The sequence below is a fragment of the Chelmon rostratus genome, chromosome 2 (assembly GCF_017976325.1).
Source record: "Chelmon rostratus isolate fCheRos1 chromosome 2, fCheRos1.pri, whole genome shotgun sequence".
Lineage (NCBI taxonomy): Eukaryota > Metazoa > Chordata > Actinopteri > Chaetodontiformes > Chaetodontidae > Chelmon > Chelmon rostratus.
The window spans coordinates 13,035,582-13,058,088 of record NC_055659.1 but is presented as its reverse complement, the minus strand read 5'-3'; the positions used below and the strand labels follow the sequence as shown (position 1 = coordinate 13,058,088).

The 22,507-nt window shown below is 41.2% G+C and overlaps 1 protein-coding gene across 2 annotated transcripts in view; it reads right to left on the bottom strand.

The window, feature by feature from the left end:
- The window catches only part of megf6b (multiple EGF-like-domains 6b), a 58,553-nt gene that overhangs the window by 15,391 nt on the left and 20,655 nt on the right, over positions 1–22,507 (bottom strand). Inside the window, exons 5-11 of one of the 2 annotated variants that reach the window (XM_041952598.1) lie at positions 11,590–11,712; positions 4,976–5,098; positions 2,853–2,978; positions 1,994–2,116; positions 1,326–1,448; positions 1,081–1,218; positions 98–220 (exon numbers count right to left, since the gene is read on the bottom strand). In XM_041952598.1, the coding sequence (XP_041808532.1) occupies positions 98–220; positions 1,081–1,218; positions 1,326–1,448; positions 1,994–2,116; positions 2,853–2,978; positions 4,976–5,098; positions 11,590–11,712 (879 nt within the window). Of the gene's footprint in view, positions 1–97; positions 221–1,080; positions 1,219–1,325; positions 1,449–1,993; positions 2,117–2,852; positions 2,979–4,975; positions 5,099–8,231; positions 8,449–11,589; positions 11,713–22,507 lie in introns of those variants that run through there. The other variant, XM_041952606.1, reaches the window with a different exon arrangement.

The following is a 22,507-nucleotide window of genomic DNA, read 5'->3' as shown; positions in this document are numbered from 1 at the left end:
TTTGTGTTGACTGGATCTCTCCCAAATTCAACAGAAGTAAACAATCAGTCTCATTAAAGTGAATGCCATCCACATTCAGGCTGATGTTTTAGCATACCGTCACAGCTACATCCGTCTGAGTTGAGTCTGTATCCTGCTGAGCAGTAGCATTCATAACCTCCGGGGTAGTTGGTGCAGTCCTGCTCACAGCAGGAGCTCTGCTCTCCACACTCATCCACGTCTGCCAAACACAACAAGCAGGCAAGCAGGCAGGAATCATGAACCGACTGCAGTGATATACACAAACTTTTTATGAGATAATGTAAATTGTGCAGGTTTAACACCTACAAGTGGAGGATAACATTACTGAAGTTGAACTTTTCCTTTATAAACTTCGGCTTGTATCAATAAACGTTCTTTCCTGCATTCTAAAGCCACAAACTCGAGAGAAGAGCATTTTGGTGTTATAGATTATGACATCATATTTAATGCTAGATTTTTCCTGCATGTCTGTCTTTGCCTCTGCATGTCAAGAGTCCTGTTTTACTTTTTCTTTTCTAGCTTTATTGTTATCCAGTTGTATTGAATGATCATCAACACTCACTGATCCGTCCTCTGCAGTAATATCACAGGGACTCATACAGCACAATTTTATCAATCTCACAACCTCTCATTTTTTTTGATCAAATATTAATCCAGCACCACATTTTTTCACTGAATCCAAATTCTTTCAATCAAACATACACACAGTTGCCAGTTTATCGGGTACAGCTAAATAAATCCAACTGTCATGTAACAAATCTAAACCTTCAGGAAGGTTATAGTGTTCAGTTTTTTGCTGAAACTGTTTTAGGGAGGTGCTAACTCAAGTGTTGCTAGGTATTTTGGGTATTTTACTTAATAGATCCACAATGACTACGAGAATCAGACCCTAACCAGAGCTAGTCATAAACACCAATTAACTAATCCACATATACTCTAATTCAGTATGAATTCAATAAGAGGTTTGAGTGCTGACATGCGTGAGTACGCCTTCTGCAATCTGTCAAATCTGTTATAATCATCTTTTTACGTCAGTGCAAGTGCATTACAGTCTCTTACCAACACAGGTTTTAAGGTCGTCGTCCAGTCTGTAACCATGGTTACAGGAGCAAACAGGCCCGCTGGTTGAATGTTGGCAGTGGTGCGAACAGCCGCCGTTGTTGTTCTCGCAGCTGTTCACGATTTCCATCTCAATTCCTTTTAAAAGTCCACAGTGAGATCATGTGTGTTAATTGACAAACTGTGCCAAATAAATAGGATGTTTCTATGCACGTATTCTAATAATATTAAGACAATGAACTCACTGTAACACTGTTTTCCATCAGATCCCAGCTCATAGGCAGTGTTACACACACACGCATAAGAGCCCAGTGTGTTGTGGCAGCCATGAGCGCAGTTGGCCTCTTCTGTCTCACACTCATCAATATCTGCGACAAAAATATGCAAAAAAAATAATAAAAAAAATAAAAAATGAATATAATGGAAGAATACATCTGGTTTGCACAGGTTCATTTACATACACCATTGTCCTATTTGTGCTTTACAAGTCAAATCCATTTCTGCAGCTAAAAATCTTCTTTCACACCCTGTTAACTGAAAATGAAGACATTGACTTGCAAATTTGAATCATGGGACCATTTAGTTGCTGTTCTGGGGCGTTGTTTTATTCTCCATCTTATTTTACATTAACTATGGCATTCTATCCCTGTTTTATGCATCTTTATCTTATTTCAGATTAATTTTCAATCACTATTTTTATGCTCGTTCTATCTTTGCTGTCATATGTCAGATTTCCATTTCTTGATTTTTGAGCCAATGTGGAAGTGTTCACTTGGTGAGCTTCATTTGCTGAGAAAGAGGACAGTAGGATATGACAAAAAGCTCTAGAACAGCTCCTAAATGTAGCTTAAAACTCGATTAACTCCGAGTAACATTAATGTAATGTCACTCTTATTGTTACTGGTGAATTAACCTTCACAGGTTTTCCCGTCCTCTGCCAGGATGTAACCAGCTTTACAGTCGCAGTGAGCTTTGCCGCCGTCAGCCCGACACGTGTGCATGCAGCCTCCATTCTGATCTGCGCAGGGATTCTGCACTGTAACACAGAAAGCAAACAGTCAGAAACATAAATCCCCTGACGTTGGCCGAGTGGGGAACACTTCTGATGCACTTGTGGAGCAAACTGCAAAAACTGACTGATCTTAATGCAGAGCATGTGAAGAGCTTTAAATCCACACTGCTGCCCTGCTCCTTCACATCATCTCTTTTTGTTCTCTCTGCATAGTTGTGCCTGTGTGTTTGACTTGTGTAAGCCTGTCCGGCATCTGGGATGAGAACCTTCAGCTCTGCAAAAATTAGAGGAAGCCGTTCACAGCCAACAATTACAAAGTAAAAGCTTGTGAAAGACAGTAATTTAAAATACGTATATGTATAATTTCCCACCCCGAGAGAGCTATACTCAAGTGTGCTGCCGCAGAGATCGGGGAGATTAAAAGAAGCAAGGACATCAAAATACTAATTTGAGAAAGAAAACAATGAAGGAGTTGCTGTGATTCACTCCAGTTTAATGTCTCATCCCATGAATGACAGTTAATCCTGCTCTAGCAAAGACATCCTGTCAGATAATTATAACTGACAGCAGATGCAGGCAATGTGTGTTTAATGTTGTGATTAAATCTTCAGAATCACACCTTCATAATCTTCTAAAGTGCTCAGTTTTATTGGCACTCTCTCCATAGTCACCCATCCACTCATTATTCCCCCTTTCTGTCTTGTGGCGTGTGTGCTGATGTGTATTTAGTGTTGCCTTACACCAGAGCTCAGGCACTCACGTTTACAGTGCTTGCCATCCTCTGCCAGCACGTAATTTGGCTTGCAGCGACAGCGGAAATGAGCAGCAGACTGCTGCACACAGTACTGTTCACATCCTCCGTTGCTGATGGCACATGAATGAACAGCTAAAAAAGCAAAAGACAGAAAGAAAAACTTAGTTGCATGACAACATGCCAGAGAAACTTAAATGAAGGGACAGAGAGAGAGGCAGTCACATGGAATCAGAAAATCAGGCATCGTTAAAGAAAAATTACCAAAAAAACAAACTGCAGTTTCATGTCAGTCTTTCTGAATTCTTAATTTGATTGCAGTGTCACATCTACAGGAATATTTCTCAGACAGGTCTCGACTGCTGTGGACACTCAGAAGACCTCAGAGAATTGTTATGCTCTGAGCCACGAGAGAGCCAACACCATAAAAGGGCCAAAAATCACAGTGAGATTTGAATGGCAGGACCTCTGTGGTGGACAGCGCTCATCCACTGATTAGATCGAGGGCAGAGCTCAATCATCTTCCCCCGTCTGGGATTCTCTTCTTCGTGGCAACGGATGAAACCCCTGGTAGACGGCCTGGACCCCTCAGAGAAAACAACAGGTAGAGGCCGAACAGCCCGTTGTTCTCATAGACGCTGTTTTTCATACTCTAGAGTCAAGATCCATCCATCACGAGTAAATGTCAGACCACAGAGTGCTTTCCAGTGCAAATATTATTCAGCCACATGCTAAGTGTGTGGGATACATCTGACCTCTGCTGGCAGATCACGAGCTGGATAGGCTGAGCTGAATTGATTTGAGGACATCTGCTCTTCTTTTTCTCCCCATGACTCTGTGCTGCTTGGCACGTGATGTCTTTTATCCAGTATGTATGGTCATGCTGTGCATCGTGCAAAAACTTCGATTCACTCGTTAGATGGAAAGCAAAGCTGATGTCAGCGCACAATCTATTTGTGAACACGGACACGTTTTGCAGCTCGCCTCTGCGCAAACCCAACACGGCTGTAAGCAGACGGATATGCAGCCGCACAGATAAGCTTCACCTGGGAGTCAGTGCAGATGTGCACTATGATTATTAGCTTAATCAGTCATTTCTTCATGCAACAGCTGTCACACACCAGATACTCTCAGGGACAGTTGGGTCCCAGCTACATCCTCTGCTCTATATGACAATGAAACAACTTTGGCTTCATGAGGCCAAAAACACATAACGGTTTCCTCTCTAAATGTCACGACACTCTGTATACATTCCTGACTACAGACACCGGTGCCAGGTTTATACTCCTTTTTCTAGCAGCTATTTTTGGAAAAACCCAAATCTAATGACAGAAACAACACACAGGTACTGCATAAACACTGACAGCATAACATTTAAGGAAGGAAGCGTACGTGAGTGTTCAACTCTCACAGAAGCAGAAATGAAAATTCAAGTTTTTAACTTGATCATTAACTGAATATCTTCGGGTTCTGCACTACTGGGGAAGCAAAAACATTTAATGACAGGAAATTGCGATGGGCATTTTAAAACCTTCTGACACTCTATACGGCAACTAGTTATCGCTCAAGTAATCTGCAGACTAATGGATAATAAAAATAGTATTTAGTTGCAGTCTCAATACAAATGTTCTCCAGGACATGTCACTTGGCATTGAGTCACTCATGGAAAACTGCCTCAAGAATGTCTGTCTACAAGATATACACTGGAGGGAATTAAAAAGTGGGGCTTGACCAGTAAATGCTACTTGAATCAAGTCACAATGGGGCTTTTTGTCAGAATCAAAGTGCTCATCTACTGCGACACTGTGAATGTGGTTTACATGATGAAGTGCCCATGTCAAAAAGTGGATGTGGCCAAACTTCAATGAAATAATGACCAAAAAATACCTTAAAGAAACAGAACACCAAACCAGTGTTTCATTGTGAGTTTGAGCAAATGGAGCCACAATACAAAGAAGAGCCTTCATACTTGGCTTCTAACAGGATTAAAGGAAGGATGAGACCTCATGTTGTAGTCAGCTGTGTTACTTGATGCTTTCCCTGTTAGCTGCAGTATTTCACTGTGCAGACTCAAGAGCGTTTTTCCAGCTTGTACAATGAAAGCACAGCCACAAAGCTGTGATGTTCCTTACCGAGGCAGGTGCGGCCGTCCACGTGCAAGCGAGAGCCCGGGTGGCATTCACAGTAGTAGGAGCCCCTGGTGTTAACACATCTGTGCTGGCAGCCTCCATTATGGACCTGGCACTCATCAATATCTGCAGGGAAGGAGGGAGAAAAGAAACAGACAGAAGCAGGCAGAAGGAGAGAGACGGGAGAGAAATGAGTGCAATTGGACTAAATCCTCTCATTATGGGAAAAAAATGGTCACAAGAATAAAGCCCAGATGTGCTGCCAAGCTGAGAGAGGAATTTAATGCAGGTTTTAGGATAAAGATGTTCTCCAAGAAGAAAGGAGATGATGGATGAGAAGGGAAAGTATTCCACAAGTGCACTGCAGCTCAAACACACAACTCCCCCATGTGGTAACAACTACTGAACATTTAAAACCAAATTTAAATTCCTCGGCTTCTTGTCGACGTCCCTTGGGTGCAGCAAACATATGGAAACTCAAATTAGAGGATGCAAATCATACACATTCCTCTTGGCCGAGCGTTGAGATTATAAACAAATAAAAGGAGGGGGCTCTGAGAAAGTGGTGGTGAGTGCTGTGTGACCAGATGAAACAAGCCGTGTTCATAAACATTTCTTATTTTAGGGGTCAAAGACTAATAAATTGTTTTCGGAGTTCCACAGCAGACCCCCTGTGAGATCTAAACTGATTTATGAAGCCCGGCTCTGTTTGGACTTCTGCTACCAGCCCGTCTGCCGCCATCATCATCAGGAAAATTAGGACATGACTCTGAACCCACCTCACCTCCAGGCCAGTGACAAGTTACCTGCCTAAAAATGGCTAAAATTAGCACAGCGGAGTTAATGGAAATGTTGCTGACTGAACCAAATGACTGAGTGACAAATTAAAGAGGTGAGTGTGAATGCCTCCTGGCTGCTGCATAACGTCTGTAAAAACAGCTAACACGCCATAAAAGACTATTAGTCAGTGCCAAGTTAAACGTCTGGTTGAGAAATGTGTTGTTCAGTACAGTCGTGACTCCAGGCAGCAAGAACTATTTCAAGCATTCAGAGGAATTCCTGTGAAAAAATAGCTGGTTTTATAAACTAGCTGAGTAACATCGTTTACAAAAGGAGAATTGCACTTTTACTTGTTGCTTGGTGCAAACTCTTGAAACACTGACTGTTCCATCACAACCACATGTAAACAATGCATCAAACGGCTCAGTTGGTGCTATAGATAATGGCCAGGTATAGATAATAGAGTATTAGATAGATGTATTGTACATAGTGCCATGATGCTACTGTTCTGTATACATTTTAACAGCCAAACTGAAGAATAATTAACAGTGTGAAGAGATTGTTTTTACTTGCAATGACTATACTGAAAAGCTACTTTTAGTTATCGCTGTTTGGAACCTTTTTGATTATTTCCATCTTCTTTTTGTTGTCATTTCTTTTTATATGTATGTTATTTCATTTATTTTCTGATATGGGGCAATATTTGCACGTATTTTTAGCACTGAGTTTCTGTACACCTGGCAAATGTTAAGTCCAGTGTTCACTCTTTTCAGCTCTGTTTTTGGTCTCCACCAGGAAACCATCTGTCTCTTTAGCTGCTAAATGCTCCATTATGCTCACCAGCTAGTTGCTAACTGTCTCTGTCTGCTGTTTAGTGTCTCAGAGGGTCTGTAACACACTGTACGGAGAGAATTTGGCGTCCACAGCGCTGGTGTCACGCTGTGTGGGATGAAGGCAGCATGGAGTTAATCTGAGCTTCATTGTGCACATTATGCACCACCACATCACTGGCGTCAAGTTCCCGCAGTACACACAAACAGTATATGACCTGTGATGTACCCATAAATCAGCTCTTTACAAGACCCAAAAGACATCATCCTGATATTAGAGCATGATGAAGCATAGTGCTGTAAATTATGACATTTTAGTAGTTAATATGATACATGAACAATGATTCTCCTCTTCATAATAAAAACATGGATAGGATTAGGATAAGGAGAAAAATGCAGTGTACAAGCATAAAGGGACTAAAACCTTTTCTCTTAACGGTTCCAGTAAAGCCTGCCCAAACTGTTGAATTATAGAAATATCCTGCGGCTGAACCCATCTACTCCCAATAATATCCCACGACATCTTCAAATATAGTGTTTGGGGCAGAAATGAGCTTCTAAACTTTCCTCTTCTTCATTTCTCTGCTGCCAAACTTCAGCTCCTCTCCATCCAGGAAAGCTGGCGGGAGCCGTCCTTTCGTTTTTCCATCCATGCTGCATGCCGTCCTTTGGTTTGGCTTTTCATGAAATGGGTCCAGTGCTGCGGAGCTGCTCTTCCTCTGTCGAATGCAGCGCACAGTCAGTGAATCCCCTCCAGTCAACAGAACATGATCCCCTCCGAGCCCGGAGCCAAAGCCTCAGCAGCCGTTGGCTCTTACAGAAGGAACATTAGTTCTCTGCCTGCAGCCACCTACAGCACGGTGTCGTCTTCATGGAAAACTATTTTGGTCCGTTTCCGAAAAGGTGATTTGTTTATTGTGCACACAAGATAAATCATTTCTGAATACTCTGGATTTATCTCCAAGAATGACATCGAAGTCACACAGCAGCTCAGAGGGATTATCAGTGCTGGGGTTATTATAAATGTAAAATGTGTTTCATCTTGTGCATTTATCCCCGAGCGCTTCAGTCCTGCCAAACATGAAAAGAAATATTCTATAATAATAATATTGACATAATCTGTCCAGAGTCTATCTGGTTTCCAGCCCTGTTTGCGTTAGCCTTACAAAGAGTCTCTCATGATTCATAGTTCATGTTTTCATGTGCACTAATCTTTGTTGATAAAAGCCATCCTCCCCTTTTCTGATCAGAGACAAAGTTATCTGGGCAGTGCCAGACAGCGCGTACAGCAGACACGTTATCAGTGCCACTGATTAGCCAGTCTGGCTGTGGAGAGGCACAAACAAATACTCTGACTACTGTAAAGAACTCCCTACGTATCCATTTGCTCCTATTGTATATAAAAAATCAGGAAGATATGTGTGATCTTTTGTGAAATCACTTATGTTCTGAAAAGAAAAAAAAAGTTTATGTGGTTGCATTTCTAGTTTTTGTAAAGAGACTTCATTTATTGTAAAATAACTCACTTCAGTGTTTAACAGTTGAATACATACGTTTTAAAAACTAGTCCTCTTGTCAATGGACCCAGAGTGGAAGCATTAAAGCCACCACAGCTTCATCTGCATTGTGACTGTGAATTTATCACTTACCTGCTGCCATGTAGCCAAGGTTGTGGCCATGGTATCCATGGTAACAGTGAGGCCTATAGCAAATCCTTCTATAGTAACTGTACGGATAGTTTGCAGCAGATGCCAGGGATGCCATCGCTTCAATTACCAAGAAAGAGAAAATCCACCGTCCTGACGACGAAGCCATGGTGAAACGTAATGCCTTAAAAATGTTCAAAAATGAAACAATCTTATTTTTGATGAGTACATTAGTGATGAGAAATTTAAATGAATGAGCAGTCCTCCAGGTGCTGAATCCTGGTCTGATGTAACATGGTAACTACTCCTTATTCACTCTGCCTCCTGATTTTTCTCTCCATCTCCTCTCTTTCACCCTCCCATCTACTAAATGTCCATCGTATTAAAGATCCTCCTCTCTCTCTCTCTCTCTCTGTCTCTCTCTCTCTCCCCCCTTTTTCCCCACACTTCCCTCTCACCCCCAGCCTTAACTCTCTCTTACACTAAAGTTACATCCAGCATGAAGTACAAATAAATAATTCAGCACTTTACAAGCAAACAGTGAGTGATATCGCTCCATCAGTGATTTACTATATTTTACTACTGGGCCACTGTATTCTACAGTCTCTTCAAACAATGTCATGTGGTAAAAAGTGAGATCTATGAGTGCGCATTACTCAGGTGTTGGAGAATAAAAAATGTGAATAGACTAAAAGATGATCTGTCTGTATTTATATTTTGATACATGTAAAAAACAAAAAACAAAAAACCTGCCATCAAAGCAAAGCCAAATTTGATAAATCCCAAAAGTCAAATTCAGCATTTTTACTCCAAACATCTGAGAAAGGAATGAGACCTGCTGTGAAATCGTCTATTTAGGAGCTAAGCACTGCGCTCTCTCATCTGTTGCCAACACATATGTACACAAAAACAGCAGCCAGACCACGACAGCAATTTATAGAGCTTATAAAGAGCAAAGCATGTTCATGGGCAGCATCACTTCCCTGACTTGAAGAGAAACGGCCCTTTGAGACCTCTGGAGGATACAATGAGCTTCACTGCTTATGACTGCTCTTCTTCATAACGCAACCTTAAAGCTTCTGTAACATACACCTGCACAGTCATTACATCAGAGCACAAGCATCTGAGAAGTACTCAAGCTCAGACAGACCAGCAGAAACTGATACAGCCCATTTTTGTGACACCGCACGCAAACATATTCACAACTCTGCACGCATCACACATAAAATGCATATTTGTGCAGACTTCAGAATCATGCGGACAATGATGCCAGCCAGGTGAGGGGGGAAGCAGTCCGCTCAAGCATGGAAGACAGATGATAGGCTCAGAGCCATAACTGTAAGGTACCTTGCCAGAGTAAAAAAAATGTGAATAAAATACCAGAAAAATCAGAGAACCTAGCAATGGCGAGATGTTTTTTAATGAAAGAAATTGTTACGGTAAATGTTCGGCTCTCTGGGTTAACACGAGCATCGAATATGTGTTGATTCTGGAAGACGTTACTCACACTCTCACTATTAAGACAGGTGCCAAGCACTGGCAGTCCATTCCTCCCACCTTCATGCTCGTGTTGGCCTGAGGAGTGCAGTTCATTTGGCATGACGGCTAAAATGTTGACACTGCCGCACTCAGCACGACAGCAGTTACTGTTGGACTCTTCCATTTTGATCCGTGCCATAGGAAAGAAAATAAATAAATGTATATGTAAAATGGAATTTGACGAGGAGCTTAAATTTAGGAAAATCTCCACATGGGCTTAAATTGTCATGATTTTTTTTTTTTTTTTGGGGGGGGGGGTTGCACTGAACAAAAGATGTACAGTATGTGTTCGTTTCTCATCCATGCCAACAGTATTGGCATATTAACATCCCTCAGCAGATGTCTTTCATTAAAAAAAATCATAGCATGTTGCCAAGGACAGGATTCCTCAAAAGCATTAGTGTGGTGGTGTACGATCCAACTCCCAGAACCTTTTATTCTCAACAGCTAAATGAATGGATCTTGTCTCTCATCTGGACTCATGCGGGCTTTGACTCTGCAGCCCCCCCACCTCCAGGCTGTCATGCAGAGGGAGAGCTGATCACTTTGTGCAGACGCAGCACCACACATGCAACGCTACTTTAAACATCCACAACATTCACCCAGCTTCTTTTACCTCTGTTAATGCCTCTGCCAATTACGACAATTACAACATTAATGCTGCGGGTGGCTGTTTTCCCCCAATATACACCAGTGGTGGAGGGCAGGGAGCTATGAAAGCCAGCTGTGACAACGTTCCCATCAGCTCTCCTAATAACCATGACCTGGACCAGATCCCTCAGTGGTTCTTCCAGCAGACAGCCACACTGCAGAACACTCCAGCGTCTCTCCTCTAGGCTTGTCTGCTGCACAGAGCGACCATTATTCTGATTAAACAAACCACTCGCAGAGACTTCACAATCAGAGACATCAAACTATGTTTGAGCAAAAAGAAATCTTACGGGAAAATGCTGGGAAGCAGCTCGGTTTTGGTGAGCTGTGGTTCACAGATGCTGGGCCTCATGATGGACTGGTAGCTGCCCTCTCTTCCACAGTTAGTCTGAGTCATGAAATCATTTTATCATCTACTTAAAAGGATCTGGTCCTGTGGTTCTTTTGAGTTAAAATGATCTGGCTTTGATGTTTAGTTGCAGAATCCACAAATAAAAAGAAAACAAAAGACTGTGAATTTCAACAAAAACGTGCAAAAAAAAAAAAAAAATACAGAATAATGGACCAAAAACATTCATCAGTCAAGATCCTGATTACTGTAATGATGATGAGACAAGCATTAGAGGTAAGATCTGGGGCTCTGTGTGTTTAAAAAGAGATGGGTCGTTCAAAGTGTCATCCAATCATCCATAAGCTGTTAAAACAAGACTGAGTCTACAACTACACTAAAGGCTCTACAATTGAGAGTAAAACCACAAATGAGTATCATTAGTTCATTTTGATAATGGTGCTAGATGGAAAGTAAGAGGATCACCAAAATTGCTGCAATTCATGATTGTCTGAACACATTTCAAGGCAACATGTCCACCAGTTAAGATATTTCAATCTGGATCAAAGTGGTGGACCAAGCAGCTGACAGGCTTTGCTATCCCGCCGCTAATATGGCTGAAAACATTTAATCATATAGTGGATGTTGAGCGGAATAAGAACAGAAAACCAGATAAAGGTAATTTCAGGGTTAGGGGTGAAATTACATGCTTTCAACTTGGGCTGAGCAATACTGACAAAATCAAATATATTTGTTTTTTTTTCCAGAAATATCTGGTATCATATCTCTGATATTGATATATAGCCCAGTGCCACAACCAAACAAATATAGCAGAGGACTCACCTTGACAGGTTTTGCCATCTTCATTCAGTTTCAGTCCAGGAGGACACCTGCAGTAGAAACTTCCAATGGTGTTACAGCACAGAGCCTCGCAGCCTCCATTGGTCTCCTCACACTCATTCACATCTGATGGGGAACAACAAGGACATAGTTAATCCTGCAGTCACTGAAACTGAACCACAACCGAAAGCAGATATTACAAAGAACAAAGAACTGTTGTGGTAGAACTGTCAAACATGTTTAAAAAAGCATGGAGTTTTTTTGAGCGCAGAGGATGAAGAAAAAAAATGCGTCTTCCTTTTCACGTCAGAATGATTAAGCTCCAAATGTTTTCCGTGAATGACGCTGGATATAGATTTCAAAACTGTGGAAAGTGCTCAAGTGCCTGGAAATTCATGAAAATTACTGCAGGAAACTGTGTGCACCGCTTCCAATCTTAAATGTGCCTCCTTAGCAGCAACTTCAAGGAGAATGAAGAAGGAAAAATACATAATACATCCAAAACTGGATGAAAACATATCAAATAATAAATTGAGCAGGGCAAAGGGAAATATGCAGCAGTGACATGTTGTCCAAATTGCCTCCAACTTTCTCCAACATGAGCCAGGGCAAGGCATTTGCCACTGATGCAGAACCTCCACAACACTTCCACAAGAAGTCACGGTTTTACCATTTCATTTCCATCAGCTACATATCCTGCCAAAGCTGTCATCAGCTAAACCAGATAAAATCTTTCCCTCCAATTTCTAAACTACACATAATGACTCAGGTCAGATACAGGTGCTGACAGTTCACCATATACCATAATTTGAGCTGCAGAGCTTCTGTGTAATGAGGAGATATTAAAATTGAAAATGAAAGGAGTAATGTGGTACGTGTTGTTCAGTTTTACACTGCAGTTTCAGCACAGGGCTCCACATTGCCTGCATTTACGTTAAATTTCCTTCATATGGGGGTTTGTCAGGAGAGATTAGGCTCACAGAGTAGTTTTAGACTTGAGGACACGGGGCTGTTTCATTTGCCATGCCAGCAGAAGGAATCTTGGACTGAAAACTGAAAACCATGGAGAAAATTAGGAGGGAGCATTCACTTGGCACTAATCAGCTTGTAAACTCTCTCCGTGTCCATAAAAGAGGAGAGTTACTGTACAGAGGAAGCGTACGAATGCAAAGAAAATTGCTTTATAGAACTTTTTCCCCCCTCTAGCAAATTTCGCTGCATTGGGATGCCAGCATTTCACCAGCCAATTAAACGATTTCTCTGTCAGTTTACAACATCTGGAAGTGGTCACAGCAACAACACTGCACTCTTTCTATTGCCAAGTGTCATAAAACTTACAATATGTACTGAAATGTTACCTTTTACATCAAGAATACATTTTATTATACAATGAAACATAACTCCTAATCACTTTATTACTCCAAACCTCCATAGCAAGACTAGATAAAGTGCAGCTAACAATCCAATTGGGGATGCTCACTGATTTTTATTTGGGCACTGCATCACAAGAACTTCATTTAATGAGTCTGGGTCCTGGGGTGAGAGAGAGTGCCTGCCATTTAGTGCACTTCATTTAACTTGCATAGTAAGTATGGTAATAGCAGCATGTTTGGAGACTATTATGCAGAAAACAACCAGACTAAAGCTGACAAGTGATGGTGACTGAGCAGAATGCGACCTGAAGTCAAGGGCAGGATTAAAGACCCTGAAGGATCCTATGATGTGGATCCTGAGACCTGCAGCATGAGTGTGTTTGTGCTGAGTGCGTGTGAGGACGTCTACCTCCGCCCCCTGAGGCCACACACCTGTGTGGCAGCTTGAGCAGAGGTCTGCCAGGGTCAGTGTCACGCTCATCATTCTACAAGCCTTTCTGCCCAATAAACAAGCAGGAATGCTGAACTGCTACAGGTCAGGAGGAGAATAACGTACAGCAGCAGTGGGGATGTCTACAGCGGATCAATAAAGCAGCTTGTTTTTAGGAGGGGCAAGATTACTTTTTTCCAATCAGATATTTAGCAGAAAACCAAGCACAGACTTTATGTTTTAATATGTAAATGAACCTTTGTTATGTACTTTTAGGATGTTTGTATTCTATTAGTGTCTTCTATTGCATTGTCTTCAGTTACATTCTTGATGCTCTTTTACAATAAGGACCATATTGGAAATCAATAAATAGTTCCGAAACTCTGCCAAAAGACCAAAAAGAGAGATGAACCAGATTATCATTAGTGTATGGCTCCAACATGGAACCTTTTCTAATCACTATATCTCTATGCTGCCCCACTGTTCTTACTAGAATAAGCTCATTGCAGAACAGAATCATTTCCAGCCATAAAAGTATTTTCTCAGAATAAACCCAATGGCCTCTGAAGACACGAGTCTGGTGGTTAGAGCGAAGGCTGCACCCTCACCTGAATCCATTTTACATCACCCTCACCCATCCATCAATCCTTCACCAAGCTGAAACTCCAGCGGAGTGATGAGACACATCTAAAAAGGAGCGAAACAAGAGCTGTGGCCTCCTTCAAAAAAAAAAAAAGATGTTTAAACATCAACCCCTTTCCCGTGAACATCGGATCACCAGGTTTTCTCTCCTGACCTGAGCCTCTGGGGATCGGCGTGCACGTTTTCCAAAAGAAGATCAGATGCCTGGACGATGGTGGAGTGTCTGCAGGCCATCTTATGCCCCTGGCCAGGGTCAAAGGTCAAAGTTCGGGGGCAAACCCATGCAGGGAGAATTGCACGGGACCGTTTCCCCATACAAGGATGTTCAGGTATGTAATATATGTGGCACAAAAGTCCACTTGGCAAGTGGTGAACAAGCATTAAGACAACCAACGTGAAGAGTACTTGATAAAATGTTACCAGTTAAACATTATACACAGAACTGTTCATTGCAAACATCTGTACAGTTTAATGCAAGCATAAGTCCAGATCTCTCAGTTACTGTAATCTATTGATTATTGTTCCGAATGATCAATTAGAGTAAAAGATCAACATTTTGGGAAACACAGTTATTTGCTTTCTAGCTGAGAGCTTGGTGAGAAATCTAACACAATGCTTGAGTCTTTACGCCAAATATGAAGCAACCGCCAACTGCTGGTTAGCCTATCTTAGCATAAAGACTGCAAAGGGTGGAGAAACAGCTGGAGGTCTGTCCACAAGTTAGCAGACTTAATACTAAGTTAGTGAGCTTTAGAAGTGCTGAAGGAGGGTTTTCTTATCTTCGAACAGTCAGGAATTTTCCGAAAATGTCCCAAAATGAAAATTACTTCCCCTCAACAAAATGTTAGAAAATAGTGTGAAGCACCCATCACAAGGTCCAAGAGCCTGAGTTGACATCTTAAATGTCCTTCAATTCCAACTAAGAGTCCAAAACCAGAGGATATTACATTTCTAATGTTACAAAACAGAGAATCACAACCGATTCTGGCACTGAATTTGACAGATGACTTAAAATATTAATTGTTTTTCAGTCAACTTTCTGTCGATGGACTAATTAAGGGATAGGTGCACTTTTTTTTCTTAAAACAATACTCACATACCCATATATAATTTGAAAAGTTTATTGCTCCTCCTGTCTATACTGGCTGCAAAGAGATTCCTTCCTGAGGTGATTTCACTGTCAGTATCTGTGTCAGTTAATGTAAGGGTTCAGCAACCTCAGGCTGATAAATTAAGTGGATATCATCCCAAGTTAGTCGTTGCAGCACAACATTTCCTCTGTTACACCATTGCTGGACCACTGCAGAGGGATGGAGGCGCGCTGCAGTAATTTGGTGCCAAAAACACTAACTTTGGAAGGTATTTAGCTTCCTTTTTGTTTTGTTTTTTAAAGACACTGTTGAAGCCTCATATTTCCTTCAGCCAATATTCTATTTTTATACAAAACAAGGACTGTGGATTTTGTCTCCTATCACTATCACACTGAAATCGCTTTACAAAGATAACTTTTCAGTGAGTATGGATGGAACAGCTACAATGGCCAATAACCCTTATACATACAGTCTGGGCATAGAAAACCTTGAAAAAAAATATTAACCCAGCCTTTAACTAATAAAATGACTAATTGTTTCGCCACTAAAAGCTGTACAGTCTTTGTTAAAACTCAATCAAAGAAGCGCAGATATAACTGTATGCCAGACTGTACTTAGTGGTTTTGTATTTTACTGCAGTGTATTTAGGGTTTCATGCAGTGTTATATGAAGGAGGTGGGACACCTCGCCGGAAACCAAGACTGCTCATAAAAAATATCAAAATATAAAACAAAACACTAACCTGTGAGAATAGAGCAGAGAAACTATTTTACACAACATATGCCACATATTTACTGATTTTGACTATTGTTCTAGGCAGCCAACTGACAAAATTGATCACAAAACTTCAGGATTCAAGTGGCTTCTCCGAGGAAATGTTTCTGATATTCTGCAACCCTCGTGCATGTATGAAGGTGGAGTTTCTGTGCATTGTTCAATGAGGATAACAAAGCTCAGATATAAGAGTAAGTGCCAAATTGCTCAGTGCTGTTATGTCTTCTTGTAAGCGGAATACAAAACAAAAACACATCTGTAAAATGGGTAAAAAAGGTCTATTTCCCTGTAGTGGACACTCTGTTCCTAAGCAATCAGGTAAAGAATTAAAACAAAAAAACCCCTCTCGATTGTGTTTCTGCAAGTTCAGCTGCAGCAAAGCTCCGGGTTTACATTCCTCTGCTGTATTGTGTGACTTCCTGTGATAAGCACGACAGCCACTGCTCCCAGGAGGACTGGGCTAACATCTCGGCAGACCACGAGAGGGCCAAGAAAAACCACCAGACCTCTGATATTATCTCCGGGGGTCATGGGCCGGAAAATTGCAGCATTCATCGAGGATCAGGAGGGGGGACGCTGAGGATAGCCTAACCTGTTTCCTTTTAGGGCGCTGATCTAAAAGCCTGCCGGTGTAATAATGTGCTTTGCTAGTGTTCTTTCCTGGTTGCATTCCCTGCAGTCCTCACAGCTGCTTTCATTTACCAGGTGCTATAAAGACGGGGATTGGCTCGCAGCTCTGTGAGACGTATTTGAGTGAGAGGTTTCATTCAGACGAGGATTTCTCTTCTCTCTCTTTCTGACCTGCACATGTGGCAGCAGGAGAACATCTTGTCTGACTAACAAACCAAACGTCTATGAACTGGAACCGACAATTTACTTCACACTCTTTGACAGGAAACTCATCTGCACCTTTGACCTCCAGTATAACCGACCCTTAAAATGCTTTCTTAAGGGTTGGCTACAGATCCATGAGAAGACTTTTCTATCTGTTATGTTCTTTATCTACTAAAATTCTACACTATGTATTCATATCTGCAAATGCACTATAATTCATATTCTATTTAAGATCTCTTTTCTTTTGCCTTATTTTTATTACTTTTAAGACCTGTCTGTGTGCTTCTTTTTACATTGTCTTTTCATATTGCCTTGTCTTCCCTTTATATCTTGCCTTAATGCCTTTTATGTCCTATGTACAGCAGTTTGAAATGCCTTGTTGAGAGATGCTATACAAATAATCTGCACATGCCACGTTTCCTTTACCCGTCCAACAGACAGTTGGGTGCCAAAAGGGTGCCTGGAAGAAGCTCAAATGAAACATATGAGCTGCTGAAATATGCTCACCCAAGCTCTCTCTATATATATATTCTAAAAGTTATTTTATAGACCCCATAACTCCTCGTGGATTTCACATGGATATTCTCCTGGAGTCAGATATCATCAGAGCACAGAAAATGCATTTAAAATGTTTCATCCAAGCCACCATCACCACTGCATTTCAGGTCATTGTGTCTACAGTGAGTAAGTACTTCAGCGCTAAGGTTTCCTTGTAATACTTTTCTGCCAGACTACTGTCTCTCTGTGTGTTATGTAACATTTAGAGGTAGACGACAAAGGCAAACAAGAGCATAGATCAAGACGCCTGCTCACTTTGTGTGCCAGGTGAAATCAGATGAGGCAAAGTGACATTTTGAGGATTATGCTTCAGGTCTAAATGAATTTGTAACTAAATGAAATATAAAAGGTATGAAAGCACTGCACACTATAGCAGGAGGCTTCTGCATAAACAGGAGCAGAGATAACTAAGCCTGATGACATTGGTTGGTCAGATCTTCACGAGAGCCAAACTGAGATGATGCACAACTTTAAGACATTAAATACGGTTAAAACTAGAGCAGACAACAATGTGATAGGTAATGATTTCATGCAAAATAAAACAAACAAAAAATGGGGAAAAAACTGCTTTCTTTCCTTCTCCTCTGCAAGGCATCAGCTCAAGTTCAACATTGCCCCCTGCTGTTAATCTGCTGCTACATCAATAACAGCCCAGATGTGCTGCTGGATGTTTATTGAGTTGACACTATGTGCTTCTGCTCTGATCTCATTCATCATGTAACTAAAACACAGCTGCCACAATATAATAATTCAACGTCAAAGAAGGCCACTCAACCTGTCAACATGCCCGCTCATGGAAAACATCTCTCACTCTGGTTCGCCGCACTGACTTATACCAGAAAACTATGTGTGCTGTATTAAGCATCCAACAATTTCCACCTCTTATCCTATTTGATGCATTCTTAGTGCCACTTTTGAGCACAAGTTTCTTCCTGTAGCCCTGTAATTGTGGCCAGCTAAGTTGTTATGTGGCACTATCATTCGGACGTGGTATGGTTTTCATCAAACCAGAAGTTGAAAAAATGTCCCCTTTAATGACGAAGCACTAACCACACACAGACCTCTATGAAGTGTATCCACTGAAGACGTCTGTACCTCCTTTCACAAACCTCTAATGTTTCCATGAAGTCACTAACAATCTGTCTCAAGTTTGGAGTAAAAAGTCTTACAATAGAGTAAAGGGTATTACAGTAGAGGCATTTAAAAGTGGCTCCATCTCTCTTCTGAAGATATTTTCTTAAAGACAAACAGGAGGCAGCCACACGTCTCTGTGTTGAAGCCAAAGCAGAAGTGTTTAAAGCTGCTAACGACTGCAAATAGACTTAAACTGTACCTAATGTCAACAAAAAAAAACACTCTTGAAATACAAAGTCATCTCAAGATGTTAGTGTGTTGTGAGGAGGGGCTCTAGGATGTAGTAATGACCATTTTTCACTGTTTTGTGACGTTTTACTGACCAAAAGAGGAAAGTATACTATGCAGGATTCTCCCAAAAAACAATGCATAGACTCAAACACACATTTGAGACATATGAAACATATACATATATATAATTCTGTTGCTTTTTGACTGCTGTCTGTAACTCAACAGATTACTAGGCATTATAAATAAATTATTATCATGACATGTAATTGTCATTGTTGTTGTAAATTGCGATGCCCATGAGCAAGCTACATTGAAGACAGCTAGACTCGCTGGCTAATTGACCCTTTGATAAACTTCAGCAACTGTCCAAATAGTTCAGTAACTGTACCAACGGCTGTGCTTTGTTTGTTTGAATAAGACAACTCAAGGCTTATTCCTCATATTCTCAAATCCTCTCTTGTAAAAGTGAAGCACATTGTTTAAAAACACAAACAATGAAGCCTAAATCTAACCACTGCATTGATTGTCAAAGTATGCTTTTCTATAATAAGCATCCAAAATAATTAAAGGGTGTTAGAACAAACAACATTTCAATTAGCCTACATTTTATTATTGAACTTTCTCTTCACTGAAACACACAAACAACGTTGGTCCCTCCTATATGTTGCATGGATGAACAACTGATAATGATGCTGACGTTATGTAGGTATAGCCTCATGTACGCAAACATCAAGATCCTTTTACTGTGTTCTCATTTTAAAATGTGTCACATGTAAATGTCAGCTGGAGGAGGAGGGCGGGGCTTAGCAAACAGCCAATTAGAGCCAGTTATCCAACTATTAGTGTAGCTGTTCATTCATACACACAAACAACGCCACTAATTCATGATAAAGACAATATTTGATCAACTATTTGCATGATAACACATCATACATCATCATAACGATAAACCGTGGTTGCAGCTCCAGTCCACTCAGGAAACACTACATTACATGTGTTGAGGATTTGCTGAACATTTCTCATGTGAAAATGCAGATGAGCAGAATCTAAACTCTCTGCTTATCTGTCTATTTAAACAGTTGTGTTTGTTTTTTATACACTTCTTCTTCCCAAGGCATGTGTTGACAAGAAACCACAGACAAGCTGCACTCTGTGCTGAGAGAAGCTCTGAGAGGCTGTCTGACTCTTGGGGAAAAATATCCATCAAGCCACTCGGTAGTCTCTGTACAGCTTATTCCCACTGAGCCTTATGTTGTATTATTTGTGCAGGTTTGACCACAAGGGATTATGTGCAACATCAAAGACACTAAAATCCAGTGTTTGAGCTTGTTTTGTGTACATTCTGGCCTACTGAGTCCTAAACTCCTCTAATCCCTGTGTTGATGATCCACTTCACTGAATCACAAGGTAAGCGTGCAAGTGTGTTTCATGTGCACACACTTGAGTGTAGGTACATATGAATGTTTATATGTTATGGGATTCCCCATTCTTAAAACCAGCTGCTTGTCTCTTCTTCACTGCTGAACACGACTAAAGCAACCTCTTCATTTCCTGACACAAGTGGCTAAAATCACCTCAGTAAGAGTCACAAGGCTGTGCCACCAGCAGGCATGGAACTCAAATTGGAAATCTGAGTGCTGTATGCTGGCAGAGACAGCCCCAAAGTACATACCTTTGCATCACTGTTTTGACTGTAATGGTTTGGTGGAAGGTATCTGACAGAGCAATAAGTCTTGGGAGAAGTTTGCCTTTCAAAGACCTGCGAATAGCAAAGGTTTCTGACTTCTGCCACTCATTTTAACTGTTCATAAAAGTTATAGTCTACAACACAGAAAGTAGGCCAGCTGCATGAACCTATGCATGTCTCCAGAATAACATTTTATGATCTACACAGACAAACAGGAGGAACAAATACCTCATGGACCTTAGGGGATTGCCCTCTGACCCTTTGCGTGTGCTCTCTCTGTGCTCTACCTGTCAGGACCTGTCTTTTCCAACTTTGACCCAGCAGTTCTGAGTACCTGAGACAACACATGGAGGCCAGCATAAATCCAAAAATTACTTGTGGTTTCCAGCCTGTCTCCCTCTCGGTCGCATGTGTGAGATATACTGCTGTGGTATGTGCAGGGCCTTAGCGGACGGGAAAGCTGCTCAGAGCCATTTGCCCACAAGGCAAAAGGTGGCAGATACATGACAGACTGTCATGCTCAAGGTGTTCGGGGCGAATACACACTGAGGCTTTGATTATTGCTTCACATGCTCAAGTGTGACACTACATGGTTTCACAGTTGTTCAAAGCTGAAAGGCACAGCAGTTGAATACACACCCTCCCTGGCTATATCCAATTCAATGCAATGGGCTCTTTTTTCATGGCAGGGCGAGAGCCAGATCAAGCAGCACTATGACTGGGTGGTATTTTCCTGACCTTGAAATAAGGTTTGTCCATGTCTTTGGTGTTGTCATACGCAGCACACACAAAAAGTCTCTCAGTTGATAATAAGGTGATTCCACAAGAAAATACACCATCACAGAAATATATAACAACAGAATAATATGGAATAATGTCAAAATGTTTTCAGTGGTCAAACATAAGATCCATTAAGATCAGTGGTTACTTACCTCAAGCAAAGAGTGATTTTCACCCTCACCCTCTGGAACTGCTGTAGTAACTAAGATTTAACATTCATGCATGTGTTTATTAGAGTTTATTAGAGTTAGGTGAGTTTTCTAAGCAGGATCCATGTTGCTGCTCCGATTCTTTGAGAGCTCGCCTGAAGTAATTACTTTTCTTTTACGTTTACGTTTAATACCCAAAAGGCAAAAAGAGGCCTAGCGGCCTTCGTCAGAGCATCTTTCATTAATGTTAATGTAATGTGACTATAGCAAGAATGCAAGAAAAGCAGTCTGTGCGGAGATAAAATGGGATAAAACAGGGCCCAATCACAGTAATGAGATTCAAAATATGGTCTGATTTAAAAAGAAAAAAAACAGCCTTGACCCTGTCTCTTTACATTTCTCTCAGATTAGCATTTGCTCTTCACATCTCATGAAACATCAGTAAGACTCTGGCTGTGCACTGAAAGAGAGCAGGGTGAATGTTCCCCAAGGCTGAGTGGCTTCCATATGGAGATACTACACATAATGTTGTAGGTGGAGGAAAAACAGATTAGAAGTGAAGTGTTTTGTTCAGTGGAACAGAGAAGGGGCTGATAAGGAGGAATAAAGGCAGCAAATGCAGATGTAGTGAAGAAACTTAGAGGAAGAAGAAGTTTCAGTGCAGTAAAAAGGAGAGAGACACAGGGCACCAATGGCAGATGAAGAGATCAGTCCACGCTGATTATTCCTCTAATTGTATTTTGCAAACTCTTGTCACTGCCAATCTACACAAGCTTCATGCCCTCGACCCAAGCGTGACCAGGAGCGACCTTTCATCAGGAATGCTGTAAAGAGCCTAATGAGACAGGGTGAGAGCCCAGACTCAGCACAATTATGGGAGATTAGGGTGCTGCACAGGACGAAATGGCAGGTAGGTGGGCAAGGATGTACCCCACCCTGACTGCAACGCACTCCCTCTCATTAGAAAAGGCCTTTTCTGACTTCACAGGAACAGAGCAGCTCTCTCTGCCTCTCTCGTCGTTTAACCTAAATATTTCACAGTGATTTAGGGACAGCAGACATGGAGAGATTTATGGGTCCATTTTTTGTTTTGTTTTGGGTTTTTTTTCTGTTGCTTTTTCTAGGTCAAAATTTCCTTCCTCCTTCACATTCAGTGTATTTTTTTAAAGAAATTGAGCTAAAATAATTAGCAAATTAATTTGACCAACAGAAAAATAATATGGAACAAAATTTGAGGA